Below are 21,976 nucleotides of genomic sequence, written 5' to 3'. Positions count from 1 at the left end.
GAGATGGAAATAGGAATGAAATTACGTTAGCTACGTGAACTTTAAGGACGGAATTCCATTACAAATATATTAATTTTTTTGTAGTGATAGACATATTGTTTCTGAAGAAGAAGAAGAAGAAGTAAATGTATAATAAGTTATAATCCATCCATTGTCCAAAAACTATTTTAAAACTTGTTAACTACTCATCAAACCCTAATATAAAAATAAAAGTAACAAATAGGTGGTAGCTCTGATGCTCTTTTTGTCCGAGAAATATAGATTTATTTTTTTGACCCAAACCCTCAAATTTGTTATTATTTGGACTATGCGTTACTCGAAAAAAATATTTCATAAACATTATTTTAATACTAAACTAAAACTAAATTTTTTTTACAAACCAATAAAAAGAAATGCACCCATATATTTGTTTGTTCCTATGTGAAAATTAAGAATGGAATAATAGTTTAATATAAAAGTAAAAATTATATAATAATATCTTGAAATATTGGTTGGAGAATGCATTTAATTGATAGCAGAAAGGTATAGTATTTTCTATTGTTCATATAGGTATCTAGGTATATATATATATATATATATATATGTGTCTAACATTTATAACAAGTTTTCCTCCAACATAGATGATTTCATGCTTCACTTTTGGTCATGTAGATTAGTCTTGTGCAATAGATTGTCCCTTATCTTTTCTATTTCTATGATATTGCTAGCAAAAATTAAGTTAATAATACATTTATTTTTATTTTTATGACATAAAAAATTTACAATTGCTATTGTTCAAATATAATATCAAGAATGAACATAGTGATAGCCTTGTAGAAAGGTTCCCATTATATTTTCTAATTCTATGACATTGCTGCTTGTAGCTTTTACAGTTTGATAGAATATGATCTCAATACTGAATGTAGTATTATTTTTGTAGAATGTCAGTGTAACTGTTTCTGTTCAATCTGAATCTCAGGTTGAATGCAGTAACAGCCTAGTAGAATAAATTATTATGAACACTGTAAGATCAATAAATTTTGAATTAAAATCACAAGTTCACCTATCATATCAACTCAACTACTTCTTACTGGATCATATTGACCTCTTTTATTAATATTGTTGAACTGCATTGCTTTAAATCTAACATTTATTTATATAGAAATTTTGAAATTTTGGAGATTTTAAAAATTCTAGGAATAATTAAAAAAAAATGATATTTAGTATTATATTTTATTAGAAAATATAAATAAATATTGTATATATATTTGTTTTAAAGAGTATTGATGATAAATTATGTTAAAACTTATATATATATATATGTAATAGAGTGTTAATTTTTTATTTTTTGTATAGAAATGAATATTACATGTGATTGTATGAAGATGTCATTTTTGTGGCCATACAAGGCTCGCATATAAACTTTAGTACTGAACCAGAGTCGGTAAAAATAGGCACAATTCGAATCCGACACACAAGAATTATGTTCGGATTTCAAAAAATATGTTCGAAAATTTTCGGACCGTGCCTAAACCAACACGGGAATGAACCGGGCTCATCATGGTCGGGCCATGCCTGGCTTGGCGCATGTTTCAAAATTAATATTTAATATTTAATATTTAATATTGTTATATATATTGACAAATAAAATAAGCATAAAAATCAAAGCATAGTTTGATGATAAAATTTTTGGTTGAAATTGTAATTGATTGTGGGTTCGATTTTTCCTTCCACCAATTGAGTTTTTTTATTATTTATTTTTTTAAAAAAAAATGAAGAAAATATTTTTTTATAACGGGCCAGCCCGACTTCAAATTGGGCCATACTCGAGCCTAGCTTTACAAGCCCGATTTGAAATCGGGTTGTGCTCAGCCCAGTAAAATTCAAATCCGGATCGGATCAAGTCGATTTGTCACCTCTAATTTATAGAATACTAATTTCAGCCAAAATCGGCTTAGTTTTAATTTCTCAAGTCAAAATTCACTGTTCTTCAAAATAAATAATAGTACTACTAGTACTAGATTTGAATCCATATACATATATAATAAATTTAATTTTACAACAACATAATTTTAAATAGTAATAAATAGAAAAACCACAATATATATGTATATATATATTCACTGAGGAAAGAACCACATTTTTACGTTCAAGTTTATTTTTTGGATACTGATATTTGAACATAATTATTATATCAAAATATTTTTATCAATGTCTTATAATATTAATATAATAATATTTGTACAAAAAATTATACAAATATAAGAGTAGTTTGAACATCAAGTAGAATGATGTAAAAAATGTATATAATAGAGAGTTTGTTTGTTCCTATGTAAAAATTAAGAATGAAATAATAGTTTAATATAAAAATAAATATTATATTATGATATTTTGAAATATTGGTTTGAAAATGCATTTAATTGATAACAAACGGGTAGAATATTTTCCATTGTTCATATAGGTATCTAGGTGTATATATATATATATATATATATGTGTGTGTGTGTGTCCAACATTTATAACGACTACTCCTCTATCATAGATGATTTTATGCTTCACTTTTGGTCATGGAGGTTAGACTTGTACAATAGATTGTTCCTTATATTTTCTATTTTTATGATATTGCTAGCAAAAATTAAGTTATTAATATTTTTATTTTTATTTTTATGACGTGAAAATTTACAATTGCTATTGTTCGAATAGAATATCGGAAACGAACATTGTTATAGCTTTGTAGAAAGGTTTTCAGTTATATTTCTAATTCTATGACATTGCTACTTGTAAGTTTTGCATTTTGATAGAATATGATCTCAAGACTAAATATAGTATTATCCTGGTAGAACAGGATACCAGAACAGTATGTCAGTGTAACTGTTTCTGTTGAATGCAGTAACAGTCTTGTAGAATAGATTACGTGTGTGGACATTGCAAGATTATTAAATTTTTAACTGAAATCATAAGTTCACCTATCACATCAACTCAACTACATCTTACTGGATCATACTGACCTATTTTATTAATATTGTTGAACTGCACTGCTTTAAATCTAACATTTATTTATATAGAAAATTTTAAAATTTTGAAATTTTTAAAAGTTTTAGGAATAATATTTATTTATATTATATATATATTTGTTTTAAAAAGTAGTGGTGATAAATAATGTTAAAACTTATAAATATGTATATATATATATATATGTAAATAGAGTGTTATTTTATTTTATTTTATTTTTTTTGTACAGTGTGATTGTATGAAGATGATGTCATTTTTGTGGCCCACATGAGACTCACATATAAATTTTACTATTGAACCTTTTTTATAGTAGAATCGGCAAAAATAGACACGATTCGAATTCGACATAAAAAATCATGTTTGGACCTAAAAGTTTATGTTCGAAAATTTTCGGGCTTTGCCTAAACCGACACGGCAATGAACCGGGCCTTGACCGTGTCCGGGCTCATAAAGGTCGGGCCATGTCTGACCTAGCCGTTTTCAAAATTAATATTTAATATTGTTATATATATATATTAACAAATGAAATAAGGACAAAAATCAAAGCATAGTTTGATAATAAAAATTTTGGTTGAAATTATAGTTGATTGTGAATTTGATTTTTCCTTCCACCAATTGAATTTTTTTATTATTTAATTTAAGAAAAGGAAGAAAATATTTTTTTATACCAGGCCGGCCCGGCATCACATTGGGCCGTACTTGCCTAGCTTTACAAACCCGATTTAGAATCAGGTTGTGCCCGGCCCAATAAGCCACCTAATATATAGTGTACTAATTGCAGCCAAGATCATCTGAGTTTTAATTTCTCAATTGAGCAAAATTCACTGTTCTTCAAAATAAATAATAGTATTACTTCTACTAGATTTGAATCCATATACATACATAATAAATTTAATTTTACAACAACATAATTTTAAATAATAATAAAAGAAAAAACCACAATATATATGTATATATATATATATTCATAGAGGAAAGGGCCACATTTATGATGTTCATCTTTGGGTATCCATCGGGTCATATTTATTTTTGCGTGTTGATACGTTAATATTAATTATTATATTAAAACATAGTACAAATTAAGAGAAAATGACAAAAATATAATATTAATATAATAATATTTGTACAAAAAATTATATAAATATAAGAATATTTTTAACGTTAAGTATAATGATGCAAAAATATATATATATATATATAATAGATAGTATTTGTTTGTTCCTATATAAAAATTGAGAATGAAATAATAGTTTAATATAAAAATAAATATTATATTATGATATTTTGAAATATTGGTTGAAAAATGCATTTAATTGATCACAAACGGGTAGAGTATTTTCTATTGTTCATATAAGTATCTAGGTATATATATATGTCCAACATTTATAACGATTTCTCCTCAACATAGATGATTTTATGCTTCACTTTTGTTCATGGAGGTTAGCCTTGTACAATAGATTGTCCCTTATATTTTCATTGCTAGCAAAAATTAAGTTAATAATACATTTATTTTTATTTTTATTACGTAAAAATTAACAATTGCTATTGTTTGAATAGAATATCGGAAACGTATGTAGTGAAGCCTTGTAGAAAGGTTTTCCATATATTTATAATTCTATGACATTGCTACTTGTAACTTTTACAATTTGATAGAATATGATCTCAAGACTAAACATAGTATTATCTTTGTAGAACAGAATGTCAGAACAGAATGACAGTGTAACTGTTTTTATTCAACTAGAATATCAGGTTAAATGCAGTAATAGCCTTGTAAAATAGATTACGTGTGAACACTGCAAGATCAGTAAATTTTTAACTAAAATCATAAGTTCACCTAGCACATCAATTCAACTACTCCTTCCTGAATCATATTGACTTCTTTTATTAATATTGTTGAACTGTACTACTTTAAATATAACATTTATTTGGATAGAAATTTTTAAAATTTCGAAGTTTTTAGAAACGATAGGAATAATAAAAAATTATTTAATGTAATATTTTATAAGAAAAAAATAAATATTTAATACATATATTTTATGTTTTAAAGAGTACCGCTGATAAATAATGTTAAAACTTATAAAATTTTATATGTAAATAGAGTGTAATTTTATTTTCTTTTTGTACAGAAATGAAAATTCCATGTGATTGTACGACGATGTCGTTTTGTGGCCGACACGAGACTTGCATATAAACTTTGGTATTGAACCCCATTTATAGTACAACTGGCAAAAATAGATACGATCCGAATATTCGATCTGAATTAGGCAATAAAAAATCATACTTGAACCTCACAAAACATGCCCAAAAATTTTCGGCCTGTGCCTGAGCTCATCAAAGTTGGATTGTGTCTGGCCTGCCTGATTTTCAAATTAATATTAAATATTTAATATTGTTATATAAATATTAAATAATGAAATAAAGATAAAAATCAAAACATAGTTTGACCGGAAACTCTTGGTTAAAATTGTAGTTGATTGTGACTTCAATTTTTTCTACCAATTAAAAAAAAATATATTATTTAATTTAAAAAGGATGGCCGACCCGGTATCTCATCGGGCCGTACTCGGGCCTAACTTTATATTTTTGAATTGGAATCAAGCTATGCCCGGCCCAGTACAGTTCAGATTCGGGTCAGGACGGCCCGAATTTACATCGGGCCATATTCGGGCCTAGTTTTACCTGTCCAATTTGAAATCAGGTTGTGCCTAGCCTAGTACAGTTAAGATCCCGATCGTCGATCATCTGACTTTTAATTTCTCAATAGTCAAAATTCACTGCTCTTCAAAATAAATAATAGTACTACTAGTACTAAATTTGAATCCATATACATTGTGGATTTTCCTTTTATTATTATTATTATTATTATTTAAAGTTATTTTAGTAAAATTACATTCACAGAAGGGCCACATCTATGATGTTCATCTTTGGTACCCATCGGGTTGATTTCCTAAAAATTTACATTTTCATTTAAACCATCATGTTAAACAACCATTTATATAAAATATAGTAATTACTAATTTATATGCGTAAAAATTTAATTCAAACTTCACTGTTCTAAATCTCAAATTTAATTTCAATACCCAAACATAAAAGCCCAAATAGAGATGACTATTGAAGTGGAGATTCAATTTCAAAATTTTATATTCTATAAATTATAAGAGTTTAATTTGAATCTGATTCAAATTCACACCAATATTTCTCAACAAATAAGCCAATCATCAGTTTCCAAACAATTTTGCATCACAAGACCAAAAAACTGCAATAGAAACATAACAATGCAATAAAGTTTCAAACAAAATGAATAATATATGTTAATCAAATAACCAAAAATCAAGTAACACCAAATTAATATCAATAATTCATAAACCTGAGTTAACAACAGGTTGCCATCAAATCCTCTTAGGATCAGAACCCATTTAATGGTTTTACAGAGCACAGCACAGCACAGCACATCACAGCCAAATAAAGCATTCAAATCCAAGAAAAACGTAGGCACCATCATATCTCTTTAAGCATATTATCATTACTACAATTCAAGAAAAATCAACCATCTATCACAATTCATATGTCTACCCAACTGCAGTATAGCGTACCTAAACCATCACTTCCGGTATGGGTGGAACCTCCCGCCGCCGCCGCCGCCGCCGCCAGCAGCAGCATTACCATTCCCGTAACCCTTGCCACCTCCATATCCTCCGCCACCATTGCCTCCACCACCACCACCATACCCTTTTGCAGGGCCATAACCTCCGCCACTGCCGCTGCCTCCACCATAGGTTTTTCCCCCACCACCGCTATCGTATGCACCTCCAGGGCCGCCATATCCTTTACCCATGCCGTAGCCAGAAGCTCCTCCTCCATATCCAACAGGTGCGCCAAATCCACCAGCCCCGTATGCACCACCACCGTACATGGGCCCACCAAAGCCGTAACCGTAGCCATATCCACCATACCCACCGTAAAACCCTGCAGCTCCACCAGGAAAATTTCCGGGGAAGTTTCCATATCCCCCATAACCACCGCCATAGCCACCATAACCACCATAGCCTCTACCCATTTTGCCTCCGAAGCTACCATCAAAGCCATCTGAACCACCGCCAAAGTGACCAGAAGACTTTGAACTACTGCCACCACGGCGGAACCGACCTTCACTTGAGTGATCGAAGCCCGATCTTTTGGGCTCGGCCCTCTTTATCTCAACCTGAAATTTAGTACAGATGCTAAGTATCAAACTCATCTTGACATTAACTCATTGACCTGAGATAATGTAAAAAAGACTCACTTGCTTCCCACCAAGTTCATGCATCTGACCATCAGAGAATATCTTATCAACAGCATCTTCATTCTCAAAGGTAACAAATCCAAAGCCTCTAGACCGACCAGTTTTGTGATCCAGCATAATTTGGTGTTCCACAATGTTACCATAAGCAGAGAAGTATTCTCTCAAATCATCTAAAATAAAAACAATAAGTGATTAGCTTAGGCAGAAAAGATCCACAATTAAAAAAAAGGTGAAACATATAAATAAAGTTTGGCAAGGTTTAGCTACCTTCATGTAGAGACAATGGAAGACCCCCCACAAATATCTTTTTCGTTCTTGATACTCCTCTACCGTGCATGTCCTCTCTAGGGACTGTTCTCTTCACTTCCACCTGATATGCAAAGAAGATCACATTAAGCTTTCCACCCTCAAAAAATGACGGTGATCTGAATTGAAAATCTAGATGCTGTTTGCTAGATTATAAAGGAATTACCACTCTGCCATCAATGACATGCTCTTCCTCCAAAACCTTGGAGGCAACATCTGGATCAGAAAATGTTACAAATCCAAAACCTCGAGGCCTTCCCGTGTTTCTGTCCATCATTATTACAGAATCTGTAATTTCACCATACTTTCCAAAGTACCTCCTGAATGACTCTGCAGAGGACAGCAACAACTCATGTAAGCAACCACAAAAGTCTCCTCAAATATTAATTTTTGGAAGATAAGTAGCCATGTCAATCAGAAACATGTCATGTCATGCGGTGCTAGGAGTCATTGTCCATCATTACAAATGAATAGAATTGGCACATCGAGAAAAATACTACACTTTGCCTCGGCACAATAATCACAAAATGTGGCATGGAAGCTTCACAGTTCACATTGTTATTTTCCAGCATGATTATAAAGCAACATCAGTCTTCATACAAGACTTGTCACGGCACCTGTTACTTAATATGTAATACCTATGAATTGTGAATCAAAGACAGCCACCTGACCCTAACCAGAACATGTGCTGCCAGATTAGCCTATCTATCAAAGTTGGACCTGGGAAGGAAACAGCACACAGACATTTACTAAACTATTCCTATTTGTTCAAGGAAGATGCTCACTGGATTAATCATAGTAAAACTGGCATTACTACAACAGGAAATATGGTGTAGGTAGAAATTGAGTTTTTAACAGTTTATTGAATAAAAGTTGTGCTATCCTAGTTATATAGTGGAGGAGCAGGACTTGCTAGAATTTCCAGCAAATTTGATTCTCTGCCTAGTTGTAGTGCAGAATCCCAATATAGCTTCGATTCTACCTGTTAGACTTTACATCCTAAATAAACATATTGTTTATGTGCGAAAACACGTAAATCAGCATATAATCCTCCAACAAAGATTGATAAATCTATCCAGGACTAGTCAGATACTAAAACAAGCATAAAAACAGTAAAATTAAATCTCAGAACTACACCTAAAATCCTCCAATATCTAATGTACTGAAGATATTAAACAAGACAATATCGCCAATTTTACCTCCTAATCCTGAATCATGCACAAGAATAATTACTACAAGTCTACAACAAACATTAGAAAAGAGTCAAGAAAAACTAGAGACGCATATTGTACCTTCCGAAGTCTCCCATGCAATGCCTCCAACGAAAAGTTTTCTATCACAACAAAAAACCAATAGTTACTACAGTTTTTCCACATCCCACCCATTTCTTGGGGATCGTACCCAAATCCTCACCTCCACCCCTCATAATACACAAGCTAAACCAATCAAAACATTTCAATCTAACATGAACCTAACGACGCAAGCTAAACTAACACAACTAACCCTGCAGACGACGAAGAATCGTGCTTTACGCCTGCACTATCATCTATGTTATCAATCGAATCGTAGTTCCCCTCTTCCGCTCCGTAATGCCCTTCACACTGCAGTTCCTCTTCGCCGTAAACGGCGTCGTTTTGTTCGGGCACACCATAATCCATTTGAGAAACTGTGTTCTATACCTACCTATACATCAAAACACAAACAAACACCGGCAAACGTATCAACAATATGGCTCTAATTCTGCATCCCCCCTTTACGCGTGGAACCCTAAACAAATACCTGAACCCGATAGCAACAAAATTACCTAACCCCGACGGCTAGCTACGATTTACTATTTGCTGATGTGTGATAGCAGGGGACAAAGCTTCCAGCTGCTGTGTCGTTTTCGTAAATTCGATCGGGGCTCTCGAAACCCTAGCATTCGCTCCAAGAGCTTATTGATCTCCCCTTTTTTACTCTCTGATTAACATTTTCGTCCTTCCTATGCCTTACATGCTTATATAGTAACCCAATACGACGCCGTATGAATATGTGTTACCGGTTAGTACCGTTCAACGTTTTTCGTTTTACTCTTGGGTTGGGCCGGGCATTAATTGGGCTTATCATGTTTCGTATTTATACATATAATACAGATAAAAATACGTATAGACATCGTATTTGTACGATGGTGATTATGACAGTTAATTGGCCATAATAAGCGATGTCATGATTTTGCAGACACGCAATCATCACCATTACCGCAACCCTTTGCATTTCCTTTCCAACCTCCCGCGGCGATTTCCTCTTCGATCTCCGCTTCGCGCCTCTGCTCGCTTCGTCGATTCCATAGTCCGTTTGCGTTTCGCTCGCCGATCATGAGTAATACTGAAAAAGGCAATTTCGATATGTCCGAGCTCGATTCCTCCCTCCCCGCCGCCGCCGCCGGTACAATTTTCAATTCTCTGTAGTATGTGTTGCGTGGCTATTTGTGCGGGCGATTATGATTGATTGTGTTTGTGATTGATTCTGTGTGCAGCTTTGAGCCCCGAGGATCGCGCTGTTTTGGTCAATGACCTTAAGGTATTGGCGATTTCTGCAATCGAATTTGCCTTCGTTTCTGTTTCTCCGCCGTCTGAGAGTTTTCCGAGTTTGGTTTGTAGAATAAGCTGCAGAATCTGGCTGGGCGGCACGCCGACGTCCTGGAGACGCTGACGCCCAAAGTGCGGACGCGTGTGGAGGAGTTAAGGAAGATTCAGGTGTTTGATATTTGCTATACTTTTCTTCAGCAATTATGTAATCGTCCTTCATACGCTATCTGTTTGTTCTTATCGGATATTCTTTTCTTTTCATGTTGTCAATTGAGTGTTATTGGTTGCTGATCAGTATGGTCTTTATTCTAGAGTTTACTTTGTCATTTTGTAATCTTGTGTTGTGTTGGCTGTTTCTTATGGCACTATAGAGCATAGGCAAGTTCGAATTAATGGCTAATGCTGGAAAGGATGTATAATCATCTTTATCTAAAAACTTTGTATTGGGACTTATCTAATACTGTGATTCCATTTTCCTCTGGCTGATCTTGGAGTTTCAATTCTGTTGTATATGATTCTAGGCATCTAAAATCCTGGGGAGGATATATAATCATCTTTATCTAAAAACTTTGTATTGGAACTGATTTAGTACTGTGATTCATTTTCCTCTGGCTGATCTTGGAGTTACAACTCTGTTGTATATGATTCTAGGGATCTTAAAATCCTCTAGTCTGCTGGATCCAGTCAATTTGATTGAATGTATTTAACACACTGGTTTCTTATAGTTGCTATTTCTGATAGAAATGTGTTTGTAATCTTTATGGATGTGAATTTCATGAATAGTCTGTTGATATATGTGGGATCCTTGCTGTGGTAGTCTAACATTTTTTCCAATTTACAGAGCCAACATGATGAACTAGAAGCAAAGTTTCTTGAGGAGAAAGCAGCACTGGAAGCTAAATACCAGAAACTTTACGAGCCATTATACACGAAGGTAAGTTTGTTTCTAAAACAGTGCAAGGTTTGCTTCTTGTTTCCAGTCTGAGGCAGCAGATTATACATTATTCTTGTCTTGCTTTTTTCCTCCTTCTCCATCCTTTTATTTTGCAAATTTAAATGCAGCGATTCGAAATTGTGAACGGTGTTGTGGAAGTTGAAGGAGTGACTGAGGGTTCAACGGAACAGGGCGAGGCCCAGGCAAATGAAGGTAACATGAATTGCTTCTTGTCCCTTTTTCCTGCTGAATGACCACTGAAATTGTAATGAATATAACGTCGTACAAATTATTCACTGATTTAGTTTCTTTATTAAATGAATTTTTGTTACTGGTTATGTAAATGGCTGCGCTGACATTAAGTCGAAGCTTCTTCTTAGGTAAAGGTGTGCCCGACTTCTGGCTGACAGCATTGAAGGCTAATGATTTATTGTCCCAGGAGGTTGATATTTCCAATGCCGAACTTTTTCTAGCCAGAAATTTATCTTGAACTTAATATATCTATCTATATGCCATTTTCAGATCACGGAGCGAGATGAAGAAGCCTTGAAGTATCTCAAGGATATAAAGTGGTCCAGCCTTGATGATTCCAAGGGCTTTAAGCTTGAGTTTCACTTCGATACTAATCCATTTTTCAAGAATTCCGTGCTCACCAAAACATACCATATGGTTGATGACATCGAACCCATTCTAGAGAAGGCAATAGGGTATATCTTTTAATCCTCTCAAATATTGTGGTTTCATAACCTCATGTGTCCGTTTGTTTTTCTTGATCTATATCTTTCATCGTATACTAGTTTTTTATATCATGATGAATACCTTTCAGCACACATATTGAATGGTATCCGGGAAAATGCTTGACTCAGAAAGTTTTGAAGAAAAAGCCAAAGAAGGGGGCGAAGGATGCAAAGCCAATTATAAAAACTGAAAAGTGCGATAGCTTTTTCAATTTCTTCAGCCCTCCTGATATTCCTGGCGATGGAGACGACATCGATGAGGATGAGGTGAGTATAATCAATTCTCCATATATCCATGAAGCTGTAGTAAGCTCATGAATTCCTCAATCTTACTCCTGCATCTACTGTTGTCTGGACAGGTTGACGATCTTCAGAATATATTGGAACAAGACTATGACATAGGGTAAAGCTAATTTTTCCATTTAGGGAGATGCATTCGCATTTGAACATCCTCTTGATTTTCGCCTTTGTGCGTAGATCCATAATTCGAGACAAAATCATCCCTCGCGCCGTCTCATGGTACACCGGGGAAGCTGTTGAAGTAGATGACATTGACGATGAAGATGACGATGATGACAACGACGATGATGAAGACGAGGATGACGATGAGGATGAAGAAGATGACGACGGAGACAAGGCCGACAGCCAGAGGAAGGTAATGAACGAACAATGAATCAATCGAATTCCTTTATGTCAATCTACATCAGCACCGTTTACCTAAGCTGACAATTTTTTTTTTCTACTATTCACAGAAAGACAACTGAGGTCAGTCGGCACAGAGACCGGCTTTGGTGTATGCAAGCAACATTATGGTTTCAGGCAAGTTCACGAGGTTTTACACGATTCGATGGTGTCGTCGATGACGACTTCGAGTTGTCCTAAGTCTGTTACATGCTTTGTTCATGAATGGGGTTTGGTTTTACGGTTGTGGAGTGGAATTGTGTTCAGTTCTTGAGTCGTTACATGAGCATTGTAACGTATATATATATATATATATATATATATGCTGTTTTATCTCATCCATATTTATACTCAAAAACAGCATACGCTGCTGCGGTTGTGTATAGAGGACATGTTTTAATTTTTAAACTGATTTATTATTATTTTTTAATGCAAAAAGAAAAAGAAATATTGCGTTGTTGTATTAAATATAATATTTTAAAAAATAAATTATGTATTAAAAAATGGAGTACACGAGAACATAACAAGATGATACACGACTTTTGTAATTAAAGAAAGTTTAGGGACAGATCTGTAAATATTGACGGGACGCAACTACCGCTGACATATAAACCAGCGTGTCCCTCTTGAAATCGATGGACTCGAAATCGTTTGCAGTCCAAATGGTTGTACCTCTCGCTTTGGGGCTTGCACGTCCTGCTCCGGTGCAGTTGCTTCGTTTCGCCCACGCGAAGAACCCGCTCCTCTTCCGAGCTTCACTTCATTCCGGTTAGCTTCGTAATCCTAAGCTCGTGTTGTGAGTTCCGTGGAGGTTTATATGAATGTGTGAGTTGTTACGCTTCCATCTTTGAATGCCATGGAGCCTGTTTTTTATTTATGTTAAATCATTTTTCGTCCAACTTTTGTGTATTGGAACCGATTTTTAGAACGGGGAGTTTAGTTGATTGAAGTTGCGCCGCGGGAATAGAAAGTTGGTTTTGATCTTTTAGAAGGCGTTCAATGATCTAATGTGTGTATTTTGTGTTTTTATGCGGTTGTGTTTCATGTTTTCATTCTCATTTTACTGAAGCATGGTTGAGTTAGGAAGCAGGTTTAGTGTTGGAGACTTTGTAAAAAAAAATGTTGTATTACTAGTGGCGTGATGCATTGGAATTTGGATGTGGTATGCCGTATTTTTAATTCATTAAGCAAACAGTTGTAAGATGTTATATTTGTCCAGCGATTGATGTTACACTATCTGTATGTTCAAGCTGAGTTGAAGTCATAATAAAAAATAAAAAAAAAAAAAAGCAAATTATGTATCTAGCTTTGTTGAACAGTTTAAATTTGTTGTAACTGCTTATATATGTGGATTGACTTAGACATCCTTGTTTTATCTGGATTTTTTATTTTCTTTTTATGAGAGGTTACAGAAAAAACTTCACATATTATGTTCATCTAGTTGCTTCTGATTATTAAATCATTTGCATCTTATTTTCACAATTAACTCTATGTGTTCCTCGTACATACCTGACTTGTAAATTGGATGGTGCTCTTTAGGTGTCAATAAAATATGTAAGCAGATTTGTTATATGCTTTTCCCTGTCTAATTTTCTCCTCATTATATATATATATATGTGTGTGTGTGTGTGTGTGTACACATACATATGTTTAGTGTTTGTTAATACACACTTGTGTCGACGGTGATTTGTTTGATATGCTCATATGGAGATCTGCATGCAGAGTTAACTGAGTAGTGTGGTAGTATGGATTTGTAGCTATTATGCTACTACTGCCTTAAACTGGTTGTTTAACTTTAGTGGAAACTGTGCAGATTCAGTGCGTGATTCAGATGGAGTGCGAGTGTCTGATCACCAATCTGAACTAATTTTCATAGGAAGTGGAACTAGTGAAGGGATTCCACGCGTTAGCTGCCTCACAGACCCCATTAAAAAATGCTCTGTAAGCCAGACTTTTGCTAATCTACCTCTAAAATAAACATGCATCAGCTCTTGATGAAAATGGGTTAGTCATGAGATTAAAAGATAAGGAACTTGTTTTAATTATAGGTGTGCTTCAGGGCTACTGAACCAGGTAGCCGAAATAGGAGACGCAATACAAGTCTCCTACTTCGTGTCCCCAGGCCTTCTGGAATATGTAACATTCTTATTGATGCTGGCAAGTACGTGTGAGATCCCCCATTTAGACCCTAGGAAAAAGGCTTTGTCATAGATTGAACAAATGCATCTATAGACTATAGTTGTCTTAGTTAATACTTTGATGTAGTGAGACTAATATATATTTTAAATGTATGTCAAATTAAAACCAGCATATTTCATACATTTCCTTGCAGCCCAAGGATTTGTAGACTGAGTAACAATTTTTTATTTGCTTGACTGTTACAGATTTTTCTATCACAGTGCTCTGAGATGGTTCCCCGCCTATGGGTAAGCAAACTTAAGTTCATCATCTCTGTCTGCACTTGCATACTTCTTTACTTGTTAACATGCAAGACAGATAATAGGATTTCTGTTGCTCTTTGCATTACTGGTTAATTGTCCACGTTGAGACATTGACATTTTGTTCGGTCACATGTTACTTCAATGTAGCGTTGATTTAGGATAGTATCAAAGAGGGATCTGTAGCATGTTATTTCAGAATAGCTTGTGCTGTACTTCTAATGTACTTATCATCTATCACCTAATTGAATTCTGTTTTACTTATCTGATGATTTCTAACCATCTGCAATGATGGCTTGAATTTTGTTCCAGGATAAGAACAGTTGATGCGGTTCTCATTACTCATTCTCATGCTGATGCCATTGGAGGTATCTGACATGATTGCTTTTCCCATTTATGTACACTTAAAACTATCAAAATAGCATGAGTTTGCGTGAATCATGATTTGTTTGGTTATCAGGTTTGGATGATCTGCGAGATTGGACGAACAATGTTCAGCCTTCTATTCCAATTTATACTGCAGAGCGTGACTTTGAGGTCCAAATTTCTCTGTGAATCTTCAATTCTTGCTAAAATTCTGTTTCAATTTGACTGCTTCAATGAACCTTGTCAATAGTTGAAAATTGCAGTGATATTATGAAATTAGAATCTTCATTAAAAATTGAATGATTTGCTTTTATCTTTCTATGGAGTCCTCCTACATGGCCATATGATATGCCAGACAACCTTGCCCTATGTAAATTAATGTAGCTGTGTGCAGATTTTAACAAATTAATTTATTATATCATGTGTATGGATAGAATCTGAACTGTGAATGAGATTAGCTAGGAAATTCAAGACAAACAAATCATATAATGCATTGTGTGAGAAGTAGATGAAGGGATTATATTCTAGTTTCCTGCGTTAAGCATGTAGCCCATTCTTCCATAGAGGAAGAAGTAGATGGACCCGGAAATACTCTAATTGCAAGTTCTTTACCAGATAAGAGTTGGGCCTCTCAACTCGCTTTCACCTTAGAGCGGGACTAGATTGGGCCTTTTGGATATGGCATTGCCATTGGGACATTTTGTTAACTTGATTCTACTTGTATAATTTCAGGTGATGAAGAAAACACATTATTATTTGGTAGATACAAGTTGTGTTACACCTGGTGCTGCAGTTTCAGCATTGCAATTTCACATAATACAAGAAAAACCGTTTGTAGTACACAATCTTGAAGTAAGATTTCTTCTGTTACATTCTCATTGATGATAAGCTTGTACATATGTTATATTTAGGCTCTGAATATTGCTGGCAGCAATCGTGCATTTATTTGTTTACTATATGTCAAGGCTCCATTATTCGCTCTAGCATCATACCAAGCACACATGTGTATTTAGATTTACAAGTAGCATTCTAGGTAATAATATAGTAAAGAGATATCTTGCAATTTCATTTTGATGTTATGAAGTTACGATTTTATAATATTGTAGTATTTTACTGCAGCACCTTTTTTATATTTGAATGAGTAAATCATAATTAGTTTTATAGTCTTTACATATATTGCAGGGTAATTTTGCATATATAATAATTTTGTTAACTGTGCATAAGCATTACACTAATTTCCAGGCATTAACTTGTCAATTATTCTGATTGATGAGTGATACTAATCTATCACTATTCATGAATTTATGTATATATACGATTCCGGATATGTGCCTGCATTCATCACAGCTTGATAATTCCTTGTGTTGCAGTTTACTCCTTTACCAGTGTGGCATGGTCCTGGCTATCGTTCTTTGGGCTTCCGATTTGGCAATATTTGCTACATTAGGTAGTTATTCTATCTAGTTTGCACTGATTGTGTTCACTCTAGGGACCCTGAATTTCTATGAGCTTGTTCTTTCTTGTAGTGATGTTAGTGACATACCCAAAGAGACGTATCCTCTGCTCGAGTCCTGTGACATTCTTATTCTGGTCTCTCTCTCTCCCTGGATGTCCTTAATTCTTGTAATTGGGTTATTCCTTGTTGTCATTAAAATGCTTCTGTTTTTACTGATTAGGATGCACTGAGACCCGATCGATCTTCTGCAACTCATTTTGGACTTCCAAGAGTAAGCTAAAATGACCACTCCAAACCTTTACATACACTTGAATTATACTTGTAAACGCTCACTATGTTTCAGGCCTTAGATGAAGTCCGGAAAATAAGACCCAAAAGAACACTATTCACCGGTACTTTGCTTCTTATTATTTTTCCGTAAACCCTTTTTCAAATCCGGAATCCTTATTTCCTCCATTTCTTTGAAGGTATGATGCATTTGATGGACCATGAGAAAATGAACGACTATCTTCTTAAGTTGAAGGACACGGAAGGCCTCGACATACAGCTCAGCTACGACGGTCTCCGTGTTCCAATCACTCTATAGTCTCAACATACTGCCTTGAGGTCAGTCTATTCATTTCCTCATCGATTAAACATACTAAAAAATGATACTACATTTGAAATAAAATTTCTTTGTTTTTTGTCATGTACTGGACCTTAAAAGTTCAAGTTTATACTGCGGAGACAATTTTCTTTCAATTAGATTGGTATATGGGCGTGCACATTGCACGTGTTAATGAAGTTACATGGTTTTGTTTGGCTTATTTCATAATTAGGTTGGAAGGTTCATTTATTTATTTATTTAAATTTTATTTAGGTTGAGCCATCTATTTTTGACTTGATTTGTGGGGATTATCAATAGTTTTATTTGACTTATTTGGTCCTTATTATCGGGATATGATACCTAATTTCATGATTATGGTGTGTGTGTATATATTATACGCGTCTTCCGAGCAAGCTGGGAAATTTTGGGGATTTTGTTCAATTGACCTTATTTTAAAATATTTTAATTTAATATTAAAATAAAATATTTGATGTGATGTTTATATATATATATTTTCGAAAAAAAAATAGAATTAAAATAATAAAAACTGAGATTTGGTTCACAAAAAAAAATAAATTAATGACACTCCTGATATTTAAAGTGAATGAACCATATATACTTAAAAAAAATGTAACCCAGGGAGAGTTGTAATATATGTGTGTCATGCAAACTGCAAAGACGTGTGAGATCACCGATCAATCTATTGTTATTATTACTGATTTTGAAATTTATAATTATAATATGTTTTTGTTTCTTTTTAAATTTTTATTATAAATAATAAATTTGATGTAGTGTCTTATTAAAAATAAAAATAATTGTTAGTTAAACAGAAATCGAAGGTGTGCTATTAAAAAAATATATGCAATAATATAATAAATTAAATATTTGATGGTCGAACAGTTATGTGGGCCCCTACCTACCCTCTACCCATATTTTAGGGTTCTCGTGAAGTAGTAGACTGGCCTCTCTTAATTGACTGACCCGTACAATCAGATATTTCTTGCAACACTATTCATCTTATTTTTAATTTTTAAAAATATTAAATTAAACACTTATTTTTTATTTTTTATATTATATTAAAAATTAATTTTACATTCAAAACATCACATCAACACTTATTTATATCACATCATATAACTATTTAAATTCAAAATTTTTATTATTCAAATCCCAACTCAAAATTCAAACCCCGATACAAACACACCCTTAAATTTCTAAGCAGAATTAAAAAAATAATAATAATAATAATATTTTAATTATAGTAAATATTTAAATATAATGTAAAATTAATTGTCATTTACTTTTTTTTATAAAAATAATAATGTCATAAAATAAAAACATTTGTTAAAATAAATAAGATATTTTTTAAGTAATTATTTTGTACTTGGATAATTTAAACTAAAAATGTTTATAATTTGTGAGTGGGTAGAGATTAGAGAGAGTATTATACATATACTTTTCTTCAGTGTAAATTGAAAATGTTTTTTCTATTATTTCTATCTTCTATGTAAAATTATTTATTTTTATGTAAATTATAAATATATTAGTATTATTTATCTAAATACTTGTTTGATTAGATATCAATACGTATTGTATTCGCATTATGTTTTTTAATATAAAATTAATTTTTAATTAATATAAAAATAAAAAATTGAGTTAATATTTTTTAAAGAATAGCAAATAATGAAAAACTATTTTTTCTTTTAAAAAAAAAAGAACGTGACGTTTAATTTACTTTTGAGTTTTAATCATATTTAATAAAAAAACTTATGTGTAATTTTTAATATAAAATATATTTTTTTTCTTGTACTATTGCACAAACTTACCGTTCATATAATTACAAAACAAGACAACTCATGTTTCAGGAATTTCGAAATATAATAAAAATATTTTTAATATAATATTTTTTTTAAGATTTAACTATAAATAAATAATAATAAATATTTTACCTTATTTTATTTATATATGCAATCAGAGCCTTAATAATTTGACAAATTTATTATTTTAAATATACTCCTGGAGTTATGAAGACAAGATTCTATTATTAAATTTTGGTTAAGCTGTCAAATTAAATAAAATGATTAGTTATTAAAATAGCATAAAATAGTATATGAATATAAAATTCAAAGTAGAGGTCAGCATTGGTGGCCTCACTCACTCTCGCAGTCTCACTCATCAATCACCAATCATATTATATTAAAGTAGTATATAGTACTTTCTCAATCGCCTTTTTTAAAAATTAAAAAAATAAAAAATGAATTTGTTCAATATGTTAGTTTGATTCACTCGAATTTTATTTATTTATTTTTATTTTTTAAAATTTTGCAGCTGTAATATTGCATAAAAAACATTAATATTTTAAAATTTATATGTAAAAAATAATTAGAAACATGTATACAGTACAGAAGAAGTATTATATAAGTAGAATGTTTTTTGTTTTTTTAATTAATTCAACATATTTTTTTTATTTTTTTTTTCTACTTAAAAATGTAAAAATAATAAAATTATTTTATATATATTTTTATTGATCAGTCAAATATTATTATTAAGTTAAGGGTGTTTGGTAATTAATTTTTTTTAACAATTTAAATTTATTTAACCGTTTTTAATTATTTGAACAGTCAAAAAATTTATTATAGTATTTGGTAAATAAATTTTTTGAAATAGTCTATTGGACTTGAAAAGCTATCGTATACTCAGTAATATTTCACATTACCTTTACTTTTAATCTTATTAAATTCAATAATATTTTAAAATTTTTTATCTTATACAAACTCATTTATCAATATAATATAATTAATTGGCAAAAAATTTTCGAGACAATTTAGGTTTAGTGACACGAATAATGATGTTAAATAGGAGGATATTATTTTTCCTTTTACTCCGTCCAATTTTATTTTAAATATTTTTAAGAACCAAATGATACTATTCTTATGGGAGGATTGTAATATTTGTTTGATTTGATTTAAAACAAAATTTATTTAAATTATAATTTAAATATATTTAAATATAATATTTTATAATTTAAAAAGAAACTCAAATTAAATATTTATTTGTCAAGTATTTTTTTGTTTACTATTTTTATCTGTCACACTCACAAGTATTACTTTTATGTTATATTAAAAGTAATTATATATTAATATTAATATATTTTTAATTTTTATATAGATTACAAATATTGGGTAGTTAAAAGTAGTATAATCATATTTTTATCCATATTTTTTGGTGTAAAAATAATGATGTGATATAAAGTAAGTGTATTTGTGCAAAAAATAAAAAAAGTGAAGTATTTAATAAAATCTTACTTTGTAATTGGACTTCTCAAAATAAAAATATGTATACTTTTTAGTTGGATCGATGGAATATATAATGTACATATAAAGAATTTATACCTAAAATATATATATATATTAAAATTATTTTTATATATTTTTATTTACTTATAAATTAGTAGTATTTTTTAAGTTAGGGTGTATTTGTTTGAAGAATTTTGCAAAATCTACATTATTCATCCAAAAATTTCTCCTCAAAAATATCAAATTAAACACATAATTTTTATTTTCTATATTATTCAAAAAAATCAATTTTACATTCAAAATATCACATCAACGTGTGTTTATATCACATCATTAACTATTTCAATTCAGAAATTTTACTATTCAATAGAGCATCTCCAACCTGGCTTATTTGGCGTTGGTTGTCTCCGATCGATGTCAAATCCAACGCCACTTTTTGGCATTGATATTTTGGTGTTGCACTGTAGCAACGTTATTTTTGGCGTTGCTTTATTATTATTATTATTGTAATTTTTTAATTATAAATTTGACTTTTAATTTAATTATTATTTTTTAAAAAAAATTTAAAATTTTATTTTAAATTATAAAAATAAAAAATTGTTTAAAATAATAAAAAAATTAAATATTTGAAAAATAGTAGTGAAAAATAAATTATAATTATAATAAAATTATTATAACAGTAACATATTTATAATTAAAATTGGATAAATAAATTTGATGGGTTGGAGATGCGGCATCAACAACTCGTTGATTTTCACTTGTCATTCTTATTTTCGCAAGTAAAATTATTTTCCAATTATTTTGACACGTCAGCGTTCACATACATATATTTATTTTATTATTTATTTATTTATAAGCCATTCCTTAGAAGTCCAAATCAGAATATGGTCCTCAATTCATTAGTCAATTATAGCAGCTCACTGCATAATAGTGAGAATGGTAATTTCAAATTATTTTATTATTTTTTATATGAATAGTATGGTTGATATTTTAAATAATTTTAAAATTATATATTAATAAAATTTATATAATATTTATATTATTTTGTATATAATATAAATAAATAGACAAATAAATTTATTTATTTATAATTAATTTAAAATTAATTTTATAAAAAATAATAAGTTTTAGATATAGATAAAAATATGTTTATTGAAGAGATAAATAAAAATAAAAGAGTTTTGAGTGAGCCTACGTGTAAGAAGTTAGAAATTTAATTAAAATGATTTATGTTTTTCTAGGGTGTGTTTGTTTTGAGGTTTGGATTTTGAATTGGGATTTGAATAGTAAAAATTTTGAATTTGAATAATTGTATGATGTGCTATAAATAGGTCTT

General features: G+C 31.4%; 3 protein-coding genes across 4 annotated transcripts; 2 read left to right on the top strand and 1 right to left on the bottom strand.

Annotated features, from left to right (window-relative positions):
* Positions 1-6,326: 6,326 nt before the first annotated feature.
* On the bottom strand, positions 6,327-9,556 carry LOC127254565 (uncharacterized). Of its 2 annotated transcripts, none has more exons than XM_051279732.1 (7): positions 9,359-9,556; positions 9,083-9,262; positions 8,872-8,912; positions 7,746-7,909; positions 7,541-7,643; positions 7,274-7,443; positions 6,327-7,192 (listed from the first exon to the last, which is right to left on the bottom strand). In XM_051279732.1, the coding sequence occupies exons 2-7, from the start codon at positions 9,235-9,237 to the stop codon at positions 6,593-6,595; spliced, it is 1,233 nt and encodes a 410-aa protein (XP_051135689.1). In that variant the 5' UTR covers positions 9,238-9,262; positions 9,359-9,556; the 3' UTR covers positions 6,327-6,592. The 2 variants fall into 2 exon arrangements, with proteins under 2 accessions (XP_051135689.1, XP_051135688.1); XM_051279731.1 differs by having other exon boundaries at positions 9,384-9,556.
* Positions 9,557-9,781: 225 nt separating this feature from the next.
* Positions 9,782-12,881, top strand: LOC127254566 (nucleosome assembly protein 1;4). The gene is made up of 11 exons (XM_051279733.1): positions 9,782-10,003; positions 10,095-10,138; positions 10,219-10,314; positions 10,988-11,080; positions 11,209-11,293; positions 11,461-11,522; positions 11,603-11,787; positions 11,907-12,084; positions 12,177-12,220; positions 12,295-12,472; positions 12,570-12,881. Exons 1-11 carry the CDS (start codon positions 9,934-9,936, stop codon positions 12,579-12,581), a joined length of 1,047 nt encoding a protein of 348 aa, XP_051135690.1. The 5' UTR covers positions 9,782-9,933; the 3' UTR covers positions 12,582-12,881.
* A 248-nt stretch (positions 12,882-13,129) lies between these two features.
* LOC127254567 (putative hydrolase C777.06c) lies at positions 13,130-17,499 on the top strand. The gene is made up of 12 exons (XM_051279734.1): positions 13,130-13,266; positions 14,312-14,439; positions 14,547-14,659; positions 14,883-14,924; positions 15,249-15,304; positions 15,397-15,473; positions 16,035-16,154; positions 16,673-16,749; positions 16,829-16,892; positions 16,979-17,029; positions 17,102-17,150; positions 17,226-17,499. The coding sequence occupies exons 1-12, from the start codon at positions 13,134-13,136 to the stop codon at positions 17,342-17,344; spliced, it is 1,029 nt and encodes a 342-aa protein (XP_051135691.1). The 5' UTR covers positions 13,130-13,133; the 3' UTR covers positions 17,345-17,499.
* The last annotated feature ends 4,477 nt before the right edge of the window (positions 17,500-21,976 follow it).

This window comes from Andrographis paniculata, unplaced genomic scaffold (genome assembly GCF_009805555.1).
Source record: "Andrographis paniculata isolate CXL003 unplaced genomic scaffold, ASM980555v1 Contig52END, whole genome shotgun sequence".
NCBI classification, from domain to species: domain Eukaryota; kingdom Viridiplantae; phylum Streptophyta; class Magnoliopsida; order Lamiales; family Acanthaceae; genus Andrographis; species Andrographis paniculata.
The sequence above is the reverse complement of the archived record's forward strand: the minus strand, read 5'-3'. Positions and strand labels throughout refer to the sequence as shown.